Below are 21,519 nucleotides of genomic sequence, written 5' to 3'. Positions count from 1 at the left end.
GATATAATGCTTGTGGAGGTCTACACAAAGGAGACAAAAACTGCTCGTCCCACAGACTGGGGACACTATTATCGAGAATTGTGTCTCTAGGGGTTTAGAACTCTTTGACATAAGAACTGCTGTTTGGGCTTTCGTTACTGCCATAACTTTGCAAAACGACGTTGCGCTACAAGATGAGGACCATGAGAAACCGTGAGGTGGATTGGCTGCCTACTTTATGACGTAGCTTGTAGGGGACAGCCGCCTCACTGTGGGCTGAAGCATGTTAGGGAAGTGCGTCAGTGGTTGGCAGATGTGGAGACTTCCGTTGAATTCTGGTTGGCGGAGCATTCGTTTTGGTTAGTGACGTAAGGAGAGCGACGAGCAGTGGAGGTAAGGTTGTGTTTATGTGGAAAATCCACTTCTAGAAACATGTTTTTACTACAGATTTATTTGCATTTTGTTTATATTCCTAATATGAGAAATATTTTATATTAATTTATCTGAGAGATTATCGAGGTGATTTCGGGATCTATGACAGATTAGAGCTCAGTGTTTTCACTGTTTACACCTTTGACACGCAGTTTTCGGATGGATTTTTGGCTCTTTGGCCTTCACGTTGTCCGCCACCATGCCATTTACTCTGTTTCTGTTGCCCCTTTTGTCCTCCGCTGTCGCAGGCATCATGGTCTTGCTGTCTTCCACCCTCACAGAGGAAGAGGAGTCTTTGCAGAGGAAATACGCGAAGCTGAAGAAGAAGGTATCCAAGAGAGTGTCGATTACTGGCGCGATCCATGGGTCTTACGCCCTAAGTCCTGGCCTGTAGCTCTGCCACTTCCCCCACTCTGAACAAAAGGAAAGCTTTCCTGCTCAATAGACACCCAGAAAATACTATTTAAAAGCACCGGAGACATAAATATCGGGGATTCAGTCACACTATACGGCCATATATATCGCTTTGCCCCTCGCTACGTCAAAGTACCCACTTTTGGGGACTCTCATACCATTTAATCAAATATCAAGGTTATTACGCTGTTTTGGGCTTCTTTAGAAATAACTCCTCTGTGTTTCTTTTAATATTTTTTCGAAATAACAGAAAAAGGCTCTTCTTGCTCTGAAGAAGCAAGCGTCCACTAACCAGACAAGTCAGGCTGGGATCAAGAGATGTGAGTGACCTTTATTTCTAATATATATCGGCCCGCACTTCATGTAGCAAAAATGTCCTAGATTCCTAATTTGTACTTTTTTTTATTTATTTATTTTTTTACCCATTATGATTATAAAAGACAACTAATCTGATGCTAAAAGAGGGTAACATCCGGGTTGAAATAGCTCAATGTTATTTTTTGTGCAATTTTCCTCTCTACTGTTTCTTGCTTCTGCCTGTCCTTCCGCCCGTCTGTCTATCCCTTTGTTTTTAGGCATATATTTTGTTTCTTTCAGCCCTCTCCGACCAGCCGACTGTGGACACAGCAACAGCTACAGAACAGGCAAAGATGTTGGTGAAGATGGGTGCAATAAGCGCAATAAAATCAGGGACCAAGAATAGCGGCTTCAAACGTTCCAGAACCCTGGAGGGAAAACTAAAGGTCTTCTCCTACGTTCCTGCCTTGTAACTCACACTGACCATGCTACACCTGTAGGACAGGCAGCCTTTTCTCTTATGGTTGCACATGTGCTGGTATATACCCCGATTACCGATTTATGACTCCTTTCTCATTTCAGGATCCAGATAAGTGCCCCGCACCCAGCTTCCAGCCCTTCCAGCGTAGTGTATCTGTGGATGAGGAGCAGGCAGAGGTAAAATGTTAGGAGAGGAAGGGGTAGCTGGAGCCAGATGAATACTACTGAATACTCCGTTCTCTTTCTGTTTTCTTTTAGGGCTCAAAGCGCTCTCAGAGGAAGTCTCTGTACGAGAGGTGAGACCCGGTGCCGTCCACCATTTGTTGTTTACCCCCCCCCCTCTCAAACTCGCCTTTACTTTTACTTATATGCTCTGTTCCTTAGTTTCTCCAAAAACACTGTTCTTTTCAGCTTCGTCAGCTCCAGTGACCGAATGAGAGACCCCGAGAGAGAGCCCGAGGAGCGAGACAGCGAAAGAGATTCTCGACGGGGAGGAGAGAGGGAGCCTTATGACAGAGAACGCGGGAGAGAGCGGGAGCGCGACAGGGAGAGGGACCGAGAACGAGATCGTGACAGGGAGAGGGACCGAGAGCGAGATCGTAGTGATAGAGACCGGGATCGGGACAGAGAAAGAGACAGAGAGCGAGACAGAGAAGGCCACCAAAGGCGTAATGTTTCACTTTTTTTTTTTTTTTTTTGTCGTCTTAATTTTTTCAAGCAAGTGGCAGAGCCACGGTTGCACTCTGTTCTGTGTCGCCTCGTAGCAAGTTAATCAGATTCACAGTTCGGTGTTCTTTCATTATAGGGTCGGATTCTTTCCCCGAACCCCGGACTCCTAGAAAGGGTAACACGGTCTATGTCCGTGGTGCGGGCTTGACGCAGACAATGCTACAGGACGCCTTCTCCAAATTCGGGAACATTATCGATCTTGCTACGGATGCTCCAAAGAAGTGAGAACCTTTAAATTGCGTAAAATGTGTTTCTGTGGGTGATCTCAGACAGGTGGAAACCGAAACTTCTTGTTTCTTTTACAGTTGTGCGTTTATCACTTTTGAGAAGATGGAGTGTGCAGATCAGGCTGTTCAGGAGGTGAGAGAACATTAAATGTGTTTTTCAATACGGCGGTGCGTCCTCTACTGGAGACCACCTCTGCGCTATGTGTTAGTTTTTGATTCTGTTGCCTTTTCCAGCTCAATAACGGCGTGATAAAGGAGGTCGCTGTGGAAGTCAGCATCGCCAGGAAGCAGCCCATGCTGGATGCAGCCATTGGGAATTCGGTCTGGGGCTCATTGTGTGAGTAACGGAAGAACCTCTTTGCAGAGTCTATACGGTGGCAAGAAAAGCATTAATGTATAAATCTGTTTTAACTAATAACTCACAAATTATTGTATTCTTATCAATACTGAATACATCATTCAAATGTTCACAGTGTGGGTTGGAAAAAGAAAGTGGTCCTCTAGGCTAATCACTTCAACAAAAGCTAATTGGAGTTAGGAGTTAGCAAAACTGGAGTCCAATCAATGAAAGGAACCGGCTGTGTGCGAGACGCCCGTTTCTGCCTGGCGTTGTTAAATGCCAAGCCCTCCCGCAGCACCACCGTGTTTTATAGATCAGTATAACGACTTCCCCATAAAGGGTCCGCAGGAGAGCATCTTTTTGAATGAAGACGTGGATACTGTGCATGCGGCTTGTGTGCGGTTCTGATTCTTATTCCCTTTTATGTTTCCACAGCCATCCAAAACAGCGTGAAGGGGTCTCACAGAGATAAGAGGACCCATGTTAACTATTCGGATGATTACTTCTCCGGATCAGCAGCTGGGGGAGGCAAGAGCACGGGGTGACCCAACCAAGCGATTAAAATGACCGGACGTTTTATAGCATGGAAGAGAACGATGCGTTGTATTGACATTTATCACACAGGAGAGATGGCCGTATCAAACCAGCAATACACTGCGGGGGCAAGGGTGGACTGCATGGGGCTGTTTGGCCAGGACATGGTTAAGTTGTAACTATAGTGAAAAAATATCTCAAAAACTTTGTTTAGATAAAAAAGAACTCTGTATGTTGTGTTAAAATAGATTAAAAGATTTCAGTGGTTAATAGGATATCGATACAGTAAACTCCTTGGACTAAATCCAGCAACTTGATGTAATCTGAGTTGATATTAACTGGTGGAAAGCGAACGGTTTGCGACTCCCGGGTGTGGATTTTAGTGTGAAAAAAAAAAATGATTTCTTCAGTAATTTAGTGGCGCTTAGCGTGTCGGCGCCATTTAAATGGATACATTTTGGCTCATACATTCCAGACCTTTAAATGCTTTGTCTGTAATACCCATGTAGAGAAATAGCTTCAGCTTTCTAAGTTGGGCTCTAACACCCTGCACATGCGCAGACACAGGTAATTTAACCCCTTTAGTGCCAGCATAGGGGCTTTAGCACAAAAAAGCAGCCACTGTGCTAATTTTTATCCCTGTGAGTTATATACAATTTTTTGGCACATGACACTCACAGTCACTTAGTTCTTAAGACATCTCGCAAACCTAACTGCTTTATGTAGGGCCAGCTGAGTGCGTGTTGTAGAAGCTGAGCAGTCGGCTCTGGCATAACGCAGAGTGAATTGCGATGCCCAAGCCCTCTGCACCATCACAGGTTTGCGGAAAGACCCAGATGTTCTTTCTAGACCACAATCTTAGATTGCGCACACCTACCGTCATCATATGACTTTAATACAGAAAGAACAGGCCAAGCTCGTCATAAAACAGACGTTACCGTTATATATAATTATACAGAATCGCATAATAAGAACAGAGAACAAAAGGGGTAGATTTGGGTATTTGAACAGCTTGGAACCACAACCAGTCTCAAAGAAAGGTCATTATAGGTTAAGCTTTTAGCTTCCAGTTTCTATAAAGCCATTAAGAGCTCTTGGTAAAAATTAAAAACAACTGCTTCTCGTATTCATTTAGAGTGTTTGATTTATTTGTTTTGTGTTTAAACAGTGCTTTTTTTGATGAAATTATTTTTATTTGTTTTGCCTTTAGATAAAACTAACAGGGTGTTACATGAATACTTTGTAATAAAAGATATCTGCGTAGTGATGCCAACGAGGAAAAGTGGAAGGGAAATGCATATATATATATTTTTTAAGTAAGACGAATACCAAACATTGCCACATATCTGTTCATACAGACACGTTGGTAGCATCCACACGCCAGACGGGCATGCGCGTTACGTTTATTTTAACTATAAACGCCGGTTTCTTTAATTTATTGTATTGACGTGAGGAAATGCGATGTTTGGAAGGTCAAAGGTCAGTAGCAATGTTATATTAACAGATAACGCATAGAGAAGGTCGTGGCTGCCTTTTGTTAGGTAGGACAACGAATGTCCTCTCGATTTTCAATGTCAGGAAGGAACTCCAGGTCTTCTGCTACATGTTTGCGTATCCAGGGCAAGACCTCCAAGACGCTAACGTGAAAATCCCGAGCTTCGAACCCTCGTGGTGGAAGCTTTCGTTTAGTTGTATTAAAACAGGGGTCAAATAGTCCAAAACTGAGTACTCCAAGCTAAAAAACACAAAACCGAGACGGGTTAGAGGAAAGAACACGGCAAAAGCGGCACGGAAGGAAATAACAGTTCATCTACGGGAATTTCCGAAACTTTGTAAGACAATCGTTTCAAAGTTATTTTGCTTTACATGATCCGCTGTAGAAATGTCCCACCTTCCTACAGACATCGAGAGCTACTCAGCGGTAGGCAGAGCGATTCGGTACCGGCAGACAGCGCCACCTGCCGGAGAAGCCAGTGACGGAGGAATGAGAGAGCTCACCAAAAAGAGTAAACGAAGAGATAACCGTGGGGCTAGTGTGAGACCTTATAGAATACGCCGAGAGTCAACCTTTCAGGATCTTCTTCAGATCGTTGCTGTCCTTACCTGAAAGAATCGCCTTTTCACGTCCGTAAAGAGCGGGCCGCCCGACTCCCCTGTGTGATAAAAGGAGGCATCAGAACCAGGCTGGGATTTGGCGCACGGCTGCATTAACTAAACTCATCGAGACAAGATGCGGCTTCAAAGAATAACCATTTAGGTGCTCAAGGAGTCACGAGTACATTAATGAGATGTAAAGCCCTGCCGTTTACCGCTGAGCGGGGTAAATATAACCTCTTTAAGAAGGAATAATGGTTCCTGGCTTTGGAAGGCTACTGGACTGTTCTGTTCTAACGCGTTATCTGATATATACCAATCTCGGTGAGCCAATGGAAGCCTTACCTTTACATGACATATCTCCTTCCACGCAGAGATGTCGGGGCGACACCAAAAGCAGAGGGTCGACATCTTTAAAAGCCTCCCACGTTCTGACTGCAGCCACACAGGCATCTCTCTGCTCCGGGAACAAACAAGAAAGCTTGTATGAGAACCAACAAGTCCCAGTCCCATGAGTTCTAAGTCCCAGTCCCATGAGTTCAAAGTCCCAGTCCCATGAGTTCTAAGTCCCAGTCCCATGAGTTCTAAGTCCCAGTCCCATGAGTCCCAGTCGGGGTGAGACATTTAATCCGTAAAACTATATGATGGTAAACAAGAGCCCTTCCTGCAGTGACTGCGAGCCCTAGGGGTAGATGTATATAAGGGGGATGGATAATCCCCCTACCCGAGCGCCATTGAATGATCGCCAGCTTGGCGATGATAAGGAGAACCTGGGATAATTGGGGTGACTATGTGACTTACAGCTTGGTTGATCTTTACAAGGACTTCATTCGTCTTCAAGGAGGGATCCTTCATATTCTTCGCCTTGCGTGCCAAATATCCTGCAGCTATTTCGTTGCTTTTCAGCAGCCAATCCCCTAGGAGAAAGTAAGCGAGAGCGCGCGTGTTAAACCCGACCGATGGAAAACCCGCCGGCTACACGTTACTCTACGACACCTCGCAGTCTGGTGTCATTTCGGAAATTGCGGAACGGGGGGGGGATTAACAAGGTAATGAGGTCGCTATTCACAGAATTCTGTCAAACCCCAGTTAGCCACCTGCAGTGCCAACGCCCCATACAGTTATACAAGAACTTGGCAGTGCCATGAGGCAGATTTCAGTTAAATCCCACATAGTCAATGTTTAATATGTGTGAAGCTGAGCATATGGACAGGAGACACATCAAAGAAGATGACATACACCATGGTGGATGGTAGATACAGTAGACCGGAGACATGGATGATAGATCAGATAGAGTAGACAGGATGATTAGACAGGATAAATGGATGGTAGATTTGTGAATGGTGGATAGAGTAGACAGGGTAAATGGATGCTAGATTTGTGAATGGTGGATAGAGTAGACGGGGTAAATGGATGGTAGATTTGTGAATGGTGGATAGAGTAGACGGGGTAAATGGATGGTAGATTTGTGAATGGTGGATAGAGTAGACGGGATAAATGGATGGTAGATTTGTGAAGGGTGGATAGAGTAGACGGGGTAAATGGATGGTAGATTTGTGAATGGTGGATAAAGTAGACTGGATAAATGGATGGTAGATTTGTGAATGGTGGATAGAGTAGACGGGATAAATGGATGATAGATTTGTGAATGGTGGATAAAGTAGACTGGATAAATGGATGGTAGATTTGTGAATGGTGGATAGAGTAGACGGGGTAAATGGATGGTAGATTTGTGAATGGTGGATAGAGTAGACAGGGTAAATGGATGGTAGATTTGTGAATGGTGGATAGAGCAGACGGGATAAATGGATGATAGATTTGTGAATGGACAGGATAAATGCATGACCGCTATATATATATGGTAGATTCAGTAGGATGATTGGTGGACAGATACAAGGATAGTAGATTCGGTAGACATGGCTGATAGATAGAACAGACAAGATGAGTGAATGATGGGGACGTGGATGGTGGATAGAGGAGATATGCTGCAAGGCAGACTGATTATTACTATGGTCTTTGCACGTCGACGTCGGTATCTTTTTCATTGCCCGGTTGGCTGGCTCTGTGCAGGGAATGCAGATGGGCCTGTCAAATAACAGACGCAGGATTAGCAGAGAGAAAACACGTTATTATTCGTGAGAACGGGGCCCTACATCAACTATAAAGCCCTATTCTTTTAACTAAATATTTTATTTACTTTACTAAATTTGGTACTCGGCAAAGTTCTGCTCGATAGGTTTAAGACTAATGTTGTTTGTAGTGCTTGATATCAATGTTTTTTTTTAAATTAAATTACTAGTTAATTATGTCAATGAAGGTTTTTATAGGGCACGGCGGATGATTGAAGTTACCCCATGGGGAGGGTTACCTGGCAGATGGCGAGAACACGACGGGAGTCTTAAGCTGTATGAGGGCCACATCGTAGTCGTAGTCTTCTTTTAACCCAATGGGCAGCTTCCTGCTCAGGTTGTAACAATCATGGATCTTAATATCCTTCACGTCGTAGTTGGCGTCCCCTAATAGAATAGTAACGAGATCAGAGGCAGTTGGGATTCAGCGAGCGAGGCTGTTCCTTGGAGGTTTTAGAGGCTCGTTATCAGGGTGGGATTTGATTTAAGATCTTATATTTAGAATAATAACCCGTCAGCTGTATCAGAGCTGATTTTAGTTTAGTAATAGGTTAATCGCTCCTATTTGGAGCAATATACATATTCTTGTATTTGCTTAAACATTAATTTATTGTGGCTAAACAAAATATAATAAAAAAAAAATAGATATTACTAAGCTCTATTTCATGCTGAATAATAATAACCTTTGAACTATCATGTGTCGTAAATAGAAAACTATATTTATATATTTAAATAGATTTTTCCTCCAGAAGCATTTCATTGAAATAAATGTGATTTAAAAAAAATCTAATTTAAATAAAACAAATCTAATTTAAATAAAAAAAAATCTGATTGAATTTTTTTTTTAAAAAATCCCTTTTTTTTTTAAATCATGGATTTTAATCCATCCTGCTCCATTATTATAAATTTAGCACTTTGAACTAGAACTGCAGGCTTCTGCCTTGGTCCTAAGAGGAAGAACGGTGAGCAGTGACCCAAGGAATTAGGACGCTTAATTAATTTTTTTTTTTAACTCAGCCTCATTAAGTTCAAAGATTTTCTGGTTCCCACTTCCACGTCAACGCGTTTCCTTACCAATTTTAACCAGTTGGGCAAGCTTGTTCCTGAAACAGTGAGCGGCGGTGAGGACCCAGGATTGGGAGATCAGAGACCCCATGCAAGGTACCGAGGTTCCCGTCTGAAAGAAAGAAGTCTCATGATGTGGTCTCTGAGAACCTTCCTCGATAAACCTTGCTAGATTTATATAGTATATTTATATCTGTACCAATTAAAAATAATTTGTTAGTAACATTAGTGATGAGTAACATTCCGGGGGGGTCAAGGTCTGATATCCATGCTCTTCAACGATGTCTTCTTAAACTTCTCCATGACCTTAATGGACTAACTAGGTTCTAGTCCAGGGGCATCCAATCTGCGGCCCTCCAGCTGCTGCAGGACTACATCTCCCATAATGCTCAGCTAAGGGGCTGGCTGAGGGGTATGGGAGATGTAGTCCTGCAGCAGCTGGGGGGGCCGCAGGTTGGACACCCCTGTTCTAGTCTCAGTGTGGGATTCCGTAATCAGAAAAAGGTTTTTTGGGTTCCATCCTGATTTTCCAACACTTACGGTTATTATGGCCGTCCAAGGGAAAGGATAACTCCACTTTTTGGGATCGTCAGGATCGGGAAGGTCTTCGTTAAGGCCGCACATATCCCCGTATTTTTTGATAACTATAGAAATGAAAAACAAAAATAAATGACGCTCCGCATACACCGCAGCAGACAATACAACGGAACGCGGTGCAATCCAACAACACCTTTAATGTATTTTGTAATAAATAAATGTCAGCAAAGCATTGATTCCACCAATTAAAGATGGAGGCTTTGCCCTGCTTGGCTCCCATTGGCAGCCGCCTGCGTTCCGTTTTGGAATGTTGAGTTGCAGCTACAGTTGCAGCTGTTTTGTAATAACCATTTAAACCAACGTATTGTACCAAGTGGCCACCTTCTACATCAACCGGTGAGAAGGAATAAGAAAGGAAGATGGAAGGAGAAGGAGAGGAGAGACGGACAGCGATAGAAGTAACGAGAAATGTCGAATGCAAACCCATGGCTACCCAATATCTCCTTGAACACGTTCTTCATGTCTTCCGCACTTTCTAGGATAAACACGTGTTTCTCGTCATTCTTTTTTGAGGCTATTTCATTCAGCTCAGTCTTGTCGACGTTTTCAGTGCCGACTCCAAATGCATAAACATCTAGGAAGAAGTGAGAGTGAGTGAGCGAGTGAATGTGCACTTGGGGAGTATGCGGGGAGATTAGCTCAAATACAATGGGAGGATAAGTGATGGAACGGAACTCAAAAGGGTCTGACGTCGATGGAGGGGGGCGAATAACATGAGAATAATGAAAAGATGACGCTTTCTCTCACCCAGGAACTCATTCCTGTTCTCATTGATATTCAAGAAATCCATAATCCTCCTCATCGTTTCCTTGGGTTGCCCACCCATGTTGGATTTGCCTGTAGAATCATTGGAAAGTAATAAAACAATGCACTTTACCTTAATAAAAAAAATCAGGGGTCCTCTGGAGGTAGCCCTCCAGCTCCTTGGATTTCTCTGGCTACCACTTGAGTAGTTCTTGGGTCTCCCCGAAACATGCGCTTGGGGTGGAGAAATCCCACACCCACCCTCTGAAAATAGCAAATTCAAGACTAGGCTTCAGTAGCAGTTACATCGGGGACACATCATCTTCTTGCAGGAGATTCTTTGGGTCTGAAGATGAACTAAAAACTCCCTACAGCGCCAGAGATTCCCTGTCCAAATGTTACAATGTAACAAAGCAATGGTACCTTCCTTTCTCAGATTTCCAATACAATGTAGCCATAGTACCCTTACTTCTAAACACTGACCTCCATCAGAGATCTCCCCATATGGCCCGTTGAGCTCCAGCCCCACCAGGAAAGCCCAATTGCCCAACAGGACACAGGGCAGCCAGGGCTTCGGCTGGAACTCATCTCTAGACCTTACCGTCTGTCATCAGAATAATAACATGCTGAATGGAATCCCAAGCATTGCCATCGTGACGATTCTTCTGAAATGCCATCATATCGAGGACGGCTTCCAGAGCACCTTTGGTGTTCGTTCCGGATTTATCTTTGTGATCTGGAACCAAAATGAAACATCATGCAATACTTATGAGTTCCGGCTTGGTGGACGTACATTTTATTTCCCAATCTGATCTGCGATCTGCCATGTCCACCTGCAAGATCAACAAAGATCTCCAGATCACCCTCGCTACAATCAACTCATCCTCACCCAAGCAGTCCTACTGTCTCCCTTCCCCCCCTCAACCACCAAATAGATGGTAAGCTTGCAAGTCCAGGTCCTTGTGTACCGTTATATCTAACATCTGTCAATGACCGTATTATAACAGCGCTACGGTGCCCTATAAAGAAATGTAACGTAACTAAAGATTTCCACTTAAGGTGTCCCTGTGAAGAAAGTCTAAGCGGATCCTAAACATACAAACCATGGAAAAGCCCGGCTGAGCCGTTGGCGGCCTAGAAGAAGTGATTTTGGAGAATTGGACGGGTGCCTCTGAATTTGTTTATAAAAACTGGATTTTTATCTTAAGCCTCCGTAAATCTTCGAGGCGAGAGGAACATTCCAGACTCCACCGGCCGGAAAATCTAGAAACCTCCTAACCTTAATCCAAAAACTAAATCGTTGACGCTTTTGTTACAGGGTCACCGTACCCAAGGCTGGGTCCCCCTGTTTGAGGGCTGAGGAATCACCAGTCAGTCCCTCATACGGATCGCACTCAGCTATCCACGGATCATCCAGACCACCATTCGCAGTAAACCAAGAAGAACTCTCTTTATTACAAACACACAGAATTTATATACAATCTCAATGCAATGTGTACCGAACCCAACCCCCAATCCCATCAGCCACATCCCATCACAAATCCCATCAGTATACAGGGGATGTATCAGGTGAGGGGATTACAGAATACAATGGGTTCCCCCACCTGTGTTATCCCCCCTGTAGTGCGGGGGCCGTCTGGGCAGACAGGGCTGTGTTGGCTGATTAAGAGCCCCAGCCAGATTATAGGATCGTCTCTTTGAAGGCTGGGGCTGAATCCACATCAGTCTCTGGGCCGGTTACACAATAAACACAATATAATATATTACCGGGTCACGGTATACAGAACCGGACACAAAAGTGCTCCGTGACCCGGCTAAACTTCATATGACACATGAGCCAGCTAGCCTGGCCCTGTCACAGCTTTATCATCAGAAAAAGGCTGGTTTAGAACGCCAAGTGGTTCTAGATCACCGCGCTGAGATCCAGAGAGGCTTAAGCGAGAACGTCGTGTTGTAGGACTCACCGCTGTATTGGAGATCTTCTTCAATTAAACCCAAAACCGTGTCGCTATCGTCCGAGTCCATATCGTAGATTTTGACTACTTCTTTAGGCTCGGTGGCAAAGGAGAGAACTCCGAACTCTATCTTCATATCGAAGCGACCCAGCTGGAGAGAGAAAGAGAACAAGAGCTAAGAGGACGGAACCACCGGGAACGAAACGGTCTGAATTCAACCTAAAAAAAAAAAGCAAGGCCCTCCGAATAACTTTTAATAAGAAAGATACTCTGTTCCAACCCGAAATTGGCCTGGATTTAAATGTTTTTTAGGTTTTTAGAGGAAGTGGCGGAGCTTGGAGCTCAGGACGGATACAGACCCCATCCACGATATGTTTTGCGCACTCTTTGTAGATTTCGAAGCTTTCTTCGCCGACGCTGCGGGAAGCGTCCAGGAGGATGTATACGTTCATCACCCCGTCCTTCTTTATATTCACAGTTCTCCCCGCAGACTTGGAGACAGCTGCAAACAGCGATGTCGGTGATTAGCCATCATAAGAAAAATGGACGTAGCTACAAGATGTAAACTTGCTTTTGGGACCTCAGAGGTCTCTTCTTCGGATGGAAAAGAGACAGAGGCACAGGAGATTATATAACAGATAGCTATGTGTCTCAGATAACCATACCTGGGGGGCTGTCAGGGGTTTTACCCCAAACGCCTTCATATTTTACTCTAATTGTATCTGAACGTTCTAACGGGTGCTTTTCTCGCTGCTTTATAACAGATGAAATCCCTGCTTGAATACAGGTGACTACAGTCAGAATACATTAACCTCCTGACAGGTCATGGTTTTCATGACACATTAAAGAGTTAATATTTGGAGCGTCTCGGGGTCACAGGAAATAGAAAGTGGCCAGGTATAGAGCCGGACATTTATTACCAGATGACTGCTTGGTGTTGAGGACGCCGGAGATCGAGCCAATGAATCGCTGCCCAACATCCTCAGGGAGATCGAAGGAGTACGGGTCTGAAAGAGAGAGGGGGGGTATATAGACCAATGAGAGTGAGTGAGGGAGAGAATAAACCAATGAGAACACGTGAGGGAGTATATAGATAGATGAGAATGAGTGAGGGAGAGAATCGACCAATGAGAATCCGTGAGGGGGTGTATACAGTAGTGAAACTGAGCGAGGGTGAGTACAGACCAATGACCAATGCCCCAGTGAGAATGAATGAGGTATAGTGGTCAGTAATGAATGAGGGAGCATGTAGACCAATTAGAATGAGAGAGGGATATCGTATATGCCAATGAGAATGAGTGAGGGAGAGTATAGGCCAGCATGAATGAAGGAGCATACAGACCAGTGAAAATGAGTTTGAGTATAGACTAATGAGAGTGAGGCTGGTTTTGGATGATTGCGGTACGGCAGGGGAGTGAGACCTCGAGAAGAATAAAAAAAAGAGGAAAAACCAAAAGAAAATAGGTAAATCCCATTAAAAGGGGTAACCCGGCCCGGTTTACAGAAAAGTTCCTGTCCCAGAACTCACACTGACAGCTGGCCTCGGTTCCGCTCCACCTTCTGTTCTCCAGACACATCCTGCTCTTCGACCCCATGAGTGTGAGTCCCCGCGAGCACTCGTACGAGACCCTTTCATCCACGTCGTACCGGTCACCGGTCTTCACAGCTCCAGGTGGAACCCCGGGGTCAGGGCAGTGACCAGCTGAGGAGAAGGAGCCCATCAATGCCACCTTCTGAAAAGCCACACGTTCTGCTCTCTTAATAATGAGTTCTGTGATAGAAGCCTCTAGAATCCCTGACAGACATCGTTCATATAGGTGCCAATGGAATACTGAACAGACGCGGGTTTCCTTAAAACCCCTTTGATCTTGCTGCCCTACCCCTTGGCCTTGGATGCCAAATGGCAGGGGATGGGCAGTGCGGACTTCCTCCCGGAAGAGCCCTTACTCATACTCAGTGTCAGGAATAGACGTCACCCGGTGAAGGCGCAGACCACCGTAAAACTGACCTTCACCCCCACCAACTACAGGTTATCCAAAGGGAGGTAATGGGCGCAAAGGTCTCCTAGGGGTTGAACAATGCCTATGGCTCCTAGACCACTGTCTTCTCCTCCTCCTCAACCTCTCAATGTTCTCACAGCCCCCTCCCTGACCCACTTTATCCCCGTTCACCTCCGTTGTCGCACACGGCCATCTCTCCGCTCCATCTCGCATTTCTCTGACACGTCCTCTCCTCAGAACCACGCATATGATAACCGTCATTACACCGGAAGGTGATATTTGCCCCAACCACATAAGGTCCCCTGGGGTAAAACTCTCCATTGTCAAAGGATATCGGCTCGGGGCATCTCATGCCTGCAGAAAGACAGACGTTTCTGTGTAACCGAACTCGAATATTTACAAGAAGCTCATGAGGCTTCATCCATTTTTCCTGTGACTAGAGAACGGCTTGAGGACCCTGGAAGAAAAGGGCCCATTTTCTCATAAGACAGACTAGGGCAAGGGTGTCCAACCTGCGGCCCTCCAGCTGCTGCAGGACTACATCTCCCATAATCAGCTAAGGTGCTGGCAGAGCATTATGGGAGATGTAGTCCTGCAGCAGCTGGAGGGCCACAGGTTGGACGCCCCTGGCCTAGGGTGTGATTGAAAGGCCAGATCCACCATTACATCTTCATCGTTCATTTTATGGGTACGGATACCCACGTAGCATCTGTGCCTAGTGGTTACTGGGGTCTAAAGCCCCTCTGCCCAAAGACTAATCTATAGGGTATGGGGTTCTGATGCACACATATGTTTGTCGGTGAAGACTCCAGTGCTTTTGCCCCCAACATCAATGGTCTTTTTTCTCCCCGGATAAAGAGGAAAACTCCTAAGCTCACACCATTGCTGGCCTCGGTACAGATAAGCCTCTCTTATACCTAAAACTCTAAGGGGCTGAAGCTGTCCACTCCAACACCTACCAACGAGCCTCTACTCACTCTTGCAGACGACTGCGTTGTACTTCCTACCGGTGCCGGACCTGATCGCGCTCCATTGGCCGTTGGGTTGGCAGGTTCGGCTGCTGATAGGCCAAGGGTATTGCCCCGTGGGGCACAGGAACTGGGCTTTACTGCCCTCCCTCAGTCCATCACTGAGCGACACCAACTGCCCTGCAAACCCTGTGATGGGGGGGCATTCCACCGACGGGTCAGCCTCTGAAAACAAGGATAACATTGATAACAATCCAGGAGGGGCAGCGACTCACATGTAGCGCGTTTAGGGGTTAATGCAACCCCACCAGCCATCAAATAAATAGCTACATATGCTGAGATATACACGTAGAACGCACTCACATAAAAACATACATTGCACACTCACATAAAAACGTACAGCGCACACGCACACTCACATAAAAACGTACAGCGCACACTCACATAAAAACATACAGTGCACACTCACATAAAAACGTACAGCGCACACGCACACTCACATAAAAACGTACAGCGCACACTCACATAAAAACATACAGTGCACATTCACATAAAAACGTACAGCGCACACTCACATAAAAACATACAGTGCACATTCAAATAAAAGCATACAGTGCACACACACGCTCACCTATCCATACCGTATATAATATACATACATATCTGGGAACTCTCAGAGTTTGCCCCCGAATCTCAGTGGTTTTTGCCCCAATCTCAGGGGGAAGGGGCAGATTCTCGGGGTCGCACAGTCTGCCGCCGACCCCTTCCTATTCTCCCCCTGCTGTGATCGTATACAAGAAGCCCGGTTGCTGCTTTTGCTACCAGTGTGTTATGGCTGATGTCCCTGCTTGAATGCAGGTGGCTCAATGAAGTGTGTCTTAAAATAATAACACATCCAGGTTTCCATGAGGGCCGGTATTAGTGCCATTCTGGAACACATTTGGGGAGTCACTATATAGAACCTTCACAACGGGCTATTAAAGGGTTAATATTGTCAGGGTCCGCTCATTTAGAATGTTCCCGGGCGTGTATATATATACGGTATATACAGTATATATATATATATATAATATATCATTTAGAATGTTCCCGGGCGTGTCTATATATACGGTATATATATATATATATTATATATCATTTAGAATGTTCCCAGGCGTGTATATATATACGGTATATACAGTATATATATATATATAATATATCATTTAGAATGTTCCCGGGCGTGTCTATATATACGGTATATACAGTATATATATATATAATATATCATTTAGAATGTTCCCGGGCGTGTCTATATATACGGTATATACAGTATATATATATATATAATATATCATTTAGAATGTTCCCGGGCGTGTCTATATATACGGTATATACAGTATATATATATATTATATATCATTTAGAATGTTCCCGGGCGTGTCTATATATACGGTATATATATATATATATATATATATATATATACACACAGCGGCGTCCCCCTCACATACATGTCTATAGATACACTGGACTATATAAACATCACCCGCATACGCGCATACAGTCACCTTTACACACCTGTTGTGAATAGCGCAGTCAGCAGGCAGACACCCAGCGTGAGAGCGCGTTGTGTGCCCATTCCTCGCCCCGTCTCACCCTATGGCACTAGCACAGAGCTCTGTGCGCATGGACACCGTGTACTGACGGGTACAGCAGGGGGCAGGGTACACTCGGGGGGGGGAGGAGGAGGAGAGAGAGACTGGGGGGTGAGAATCGGGAGGAGAGGAAACTCGGCACACACTGCTACGATTTTGGTTTAGAGATAAAAGTCCGAGCGTTGCCGAGAAATCTCGCTATGAGTCCTATTCAGGTGGATTTTAACCCCTTAAGGACAATGGGTGGTCCCTAAAGCCATTGAAAACAATGCATTTTGAGCCTGTACATGTACGGGCTTTGTCATTAAGGGGTTAAACCGGGTCGCGCATGGCAGCCGTCTTTAGCAAACCAACCCAACGAGCCTTCGCTGATCTGCCATTTTTACTCTGAAGATTCAATCATAGAAACTTTTAAGCGTTTTTTACTTTCTATGGCAACAACCTATCAGTCCCTTTCTTTGCGTCACATGACAAACGTTCCCGACAAAACTTATGAATGAAGCAAAATTTGATTTATGTAAAGAATATTAATTTGGGAAAAGAATTCAGATATTCGATAGTACGGTGGGGGGGGGGGTTGATGTTTCCAATGCTGCATTTATTTATAAAAAAGATGGCACAGCACCTTAAATTAAAAGTAAAAAGAAAAAAATATATAATTTTTTTTTTTAAAGTGTATAAAAAAGAATAAAAAAATATTTAAAAAATAATTGAAAAAAATATTAAAAAAAGAATTTAAATACAAAAAATACGACATGAGAATTAAATGTATCTTTTTTTCCTGGATTCCAAGTATTTGAGCCTCAAAATTCCAATCCTATTCCTCCCCTCCGACTCCCCTGTTTATAAATTCTTGGTGTATTTGCACTAAATCCGTGTTTTGCAATCGTTTTTTGTAACTTTCACTTTTGATTACGTTCTTTTCATTGCATTCCATGAATCTCGCAGCCCCCCCCCTCCTTTGTTGTCCTTTCTTAGTAAATACCGGCTGTTGACATTAAGTGGATTTACTGGAAGTGTTTGGTTGAGTTGGGAGGCTGGAGGCCAAAAGGGTAGCCACGTTTCATTGATTTTGGACACTGCCCTGCTGGGTGTCGGATTCTAAATGGCGGTAACCGTAGGGTCTCCAGTGTAATGAGCCCCCCCCCCGGATTTAATTAGGGGGTGCTTTACAATTTATTTATAGAGCCCCAGCGGATTCCGTAGGGGGCAGAATGTAAAGTTGGCAAAAACATTAAAACTGATGATGTAACACGTGATGATGATGATGATATACGTGCTCATTTACATAATATTACCCCTAAAAGTTCCCCGTTTCAGGCGATGGATATTTCTAGATCGTAAGAAGCGGAACCAGAACCTTCACGCCACTGAACGGACCTCTGGGGGCAGCTCTGGAGACCCCATCTCAGCGGAGGAGAAGCGTTACAAGAGGCCGGAATCTAGAGAGTCACAGGCTGAGATGGAATGGAAAGAAGTTTTACTTTACTGAGAGGGTGGTGGATAAGTGGAACAGCCTCCCAGCGTAAATGGTAGAGGGTAATACGGCGAGGGGGATTTAAACATGCGTGGCATAGGCGTACGGCTCCTGAATCTAAGAGGATGAGCTGCTGAAGAACCTCCTGGTACGGCTGGGATTCCCGCTCCTGTTGGCTCTCGGCTCGTTGTCCTCGGTAAACCTCCGCAGCTGCCGGTGGTTTTGTTTAATCATTAAGCGTTACTCCCAGTATCTCCGACCCCCACAAAGCCTCTGCCCAGGGCGCTGCACTCAGCGAGTGAGACCCCCGACTCGTATGATCTGCTTTGCAGTACTTTCTGCCGTGGATTTGCTTATTTAATCACCAACCCCCCCCCTCGTTAAGGAACGATCATGGAACCGGAAAGTGACTTTTTATGGAACCTCGGGGCACTTGGTGACTCTGGAGACTGTTCCACGCATGAGAGGCGGACTGTAGGCAGCAATTATTTCATATAACAGAACCGTCCCATTAATCATTACAAACATTGGAACTGCCTGCAGATCGGCCCCATTCGGCCCCCGTCTAGTCGCCCGTTTCTCCCACTGTAAAGACGCAAACCTTAATCAGTCGTTGGTCTCGTCTTAGATTCAGGAGCCGTATGTCTATCCCATACATGTTTAATACCCTCACTGTATTACCCTCTACCACTTCTGCTGGGAGGCTGTTCCACTTATCTACCACCCTCTCAGTAGAGTAAAACTTCCTTCCATTTCATCTAAGCCTCCGGCCCTCTAGTGTTTATCGTACTTTGTTAAATCCGTTTATGTATATAAATGTTTCCGCGGGGCTGGAGCACCCAAGCAGCCGATGGCCTCGCTGACATAGGTTGCCCGTACCGGTTGCCCCGCGATCAGCGCACATCGAGGATATAGGAAAAGATGGATTCTTCTCACTGGGTTTGTGGACCTGGCAGGGAATCCACCCCGCGGGGCGAGGGATCGTCAGGATTATTAGACTTTTTTTCTTATTAATAAAACTTTTTTAAATTTAAAATATTTATTCAAGAAAAATAACACGAGACAACATCGCCCTCTAGCGGTTGATTTAAAAAAGCGTTACTACAACCAAACCACTCTACTGCATACCCCGTGTATCTCGGGTCAGGGGCAGAATTATTAACGTATCTTAGCCATGCATCCAGACACCACGCGATGTATTGAGCTCTAAAACCGGCAGCTGGTCCCGGTAGAATCTCTCATCGCTTTCCCAGCCCTGGAACCGGCAGCCGGTCCCGGTAGAATCTCTCATCGCTTTCCCAGCCCTGGAACCGGCAGCCGGTCCCGGTAGAATCTCTCATCGCTTTCCCAGCCCTGGAACCGGCAGCCGGTCCCGGTAGAATCTCTCATCGCTTTCCCAGCCCTGGAACCGGCAGCCGGTCCCGGTAGAATATCTCTATCGTTTTCCCAGCCCTGGAACAGGCAGAATATCTCATCGCTTTCCAAGCCCTGGAACCAGCAGCTGGTCCCGGTAGAATATCTCTATCGTTTTCCCAGCCCTGGAACAAGGCCTGTGCCTGTGCCTGTGCCTGTGCCTGTGCCTGTGCCTGTGCCTGTGCCTGTGCCTGTGCCTGTGCCTGTGCCTGTGCCTGTGCCTGTGCCTGTGCCTGTGCCTGTGCCTGTGCCTCCAGCCCTCCCCGCAGGCAGCCAGTCCCTCCGGCAGTGCCCCTTTAAATCCTATAGCGAGGGGGAGGAGGGAAAGGAAGGAGAGGAACAGGAAGAGGAGGAGCTAGAGAGGACAGCCCTGTGTGTGGAGGTAATGTGTGTCTATACCTTTAAATTAAAGGGGGGGAAACAGAAAGGGATGGGGAGAGAGTGGGCAGAAAGTAGGCAGTTGGGGCCCAAATACCCCCTGTGGTCGTAACGGCTGCTCTTTTTGCCCTGGACACAGCTTCACCCTGTTAACCCCTGCCCTGCCTTGAAGCCCCCTCTCGCAGGGGTCATCCCTTTAACTTTTCTTAAAGGACCTGCCAGAACAGGGCTTCATAACTCCCATCACCCCCCGTCTGCAAGTAACCCGAGGATGATGGGAGTTACCGATCACCAGCCACAGGCTGCACGGTTCTGTCTTGAATCATTATTCTCCAGCATAACACCATCATCCCAGACCACCTGGGTGGCGATGATGGGAGTTGTAGTCCTTCTCACGCAGCAGACTTTTACTCTATTTCACTGAAAGGGTGCAAGACCTTGGGCCATTAACCCCTTTGCTGCCAGGGCCCATAAAGTAACACTTAGCGTCACTGATCCCACTGGAGCAGCGCATTCACTGGGACTGTCACTGAAAGCAAATTGCCCTTTAGTTCTGCCCTTGCAGGGGCAGCTCATTGCAATCAGCCCTGCAAGACACGTCCTTACATTGTTTCAACAAAATGTATCTTCTAAACTCTAGGTTTAGTGAATAAACAAAACACTTTTCCTTCCAGGTTGTTTTAAAGTTAAAATGTGAGCTTTACTAATGTTTTAGAGGGTGGTAAATAAGTGGAACAGCCTCCCAGCAGAAGCGGTAGAGGTTAAAACAGTGAGGGAATTCATACGTGCATGGGATAGACATACGGCTCCTGAATCTAAGACCAGACCGAGCGTTATCAGGGATCATCCCGTTTTGTCTTTAAGAGGGGCTTCGCCCTAAGCCTGAGGAAGGCTTACGTTGCAGAACCCCGTCACGTTATGCCAAATTCGGTAGCTCGGTGCAGGGGGGATGCTACGGGGGATGTGGAGACCTCCGTACTGTAAACGTCCATCACTGGGCACCCGTTGATCTGTGGTGGTCCGTGGAGCCTCATGACCCAGTAGGATGAGCTGCCCGTGGTGAAGAAGGACAGACCTGGTTGGGTTGGCCTGGGCCAGAATTTGCCGCAGTCTATCACAAACTCCTGGCCAGGAATTCCATATCGCACAAACTGTGCTAATAATTGTACAGCGCTGCGGAATATGGTGGCGCTATATAAAACAATAATAATAATAATAATGCTATTAAGCAGGGATCAGTCAGTTACCTGCGGCATTCATCAGAATCGGCTTTATGTTATTGGACCGTTTCATCGGTTTCTATGGTGATAAGTCCGCTTTTTGTCTATTCACTCGATTGTCTTTTCTGTGTAGGATAAGCGGATTCTGTGAGGATCCTCGCGAAGCGTCCCCTCACACGCGGCTCTGGTGAGATGTCCTGGAAGACAGAAGCTCCTCTTTGGTTTTATCGATGTGGCCTTCAGCTTTGGCAGCTGGGTTCGGGCTCTTGAAAGGTCTGAGCTAAAATTCCGTGTTTTCTTCCCAAAAAACACAACAGAGAACCATCTTTTCGTATAAGAAGCAGAATCCCCGAAGGCCACCGGTCACCTGGAAACGGCTACGGGATTTCACCACCTGCTTTATTTCACTT

The 21,519-nt window shown here is 45.6% G+C and overlaps 2 protein-coding genes across 2 annotated transcripts; one reads left to right on the top strand and one right to left on the bottom strand.

The window, feature by feature from the left end:
• Positions 1–664: 664 nt before the first annotated feature.
• LOC149280425 (negative elongation factor E-like) lies at positions 665–3,443 on the top strand. The gene is made up of 10 exons (XM_089500665.1): positions 665–739; positions 1,076–1,145; positions 1,423–1,568; positions 1,705–1,779; positions 1,861–1,898; positions 2,014–2,270; positions 2,408–2,552; positions 2,637–2,691; positions 2,793–2,895; positions 3,334–3,443. Exons 1-10 carry the CDS (start codon positions 665–667, stop codon positions 3,441–3,443), a joined length of 1,074 nt encoding a protein of 357 aa, XP_089356791.1.
• Positions 3,444–4,969: 1,526 nt separating this feature from the next.
• Positions 4,970–20,923, bottom strand: LOC149280424 (complement C2-like). The gene is made up of 18 exons (XM_089500664.1): positions 20,869–20,923; positions 14,994–15,209; positions 14,188–14,370; positions 13,545–13,718; positions 12,937–13,023; positions 12,376–12,518; positions 12,026–12,167; positions 10,663–10,797; positions 10,065–10,154; positions 9,751–9,891; positions 9,255–9,364; positions 8,730–8,832; positions 7,895–8,042; positions 7,535–7,611; positions 6,328–6,443; positions 5,872–5,983; positions 5,536–5,585; positions 4,970–5,167 (listed from the first exon to the last, which is right to left on the bottom strand). Exons 1-18 carry the CDS (start codon positions 20,921–20,923, stop codon positions 4,970–4,972), a joined length of 2,280 nt encoding a protein of 759 aa, XP_089356790.1.
• Between the last annotated feature and the right edge of the window lie 596 nt (positions 20,924–21,519).

Source organism: Sceloporus occidentalis, unplaced genomic scaffold, assembly GCF_023333645.1.
Source record: "Sceloporus occidentalis isolate IW3139 unplaced genomic scaffold, rSceOcc1.0.p SCAF_157, whole genome shotgun sequence".
Classification (NCBI taxonomy): domain Eukaryota; kingdom Metazoa; phylum Chordata; class Lepidosauria; order Squamata; family Phrynosomatidae; genus Sceloporus; species Sceloporus occidentalis.
This window is presented reverse-complemented; position numbering and strand designations above follow the sequence as displayed.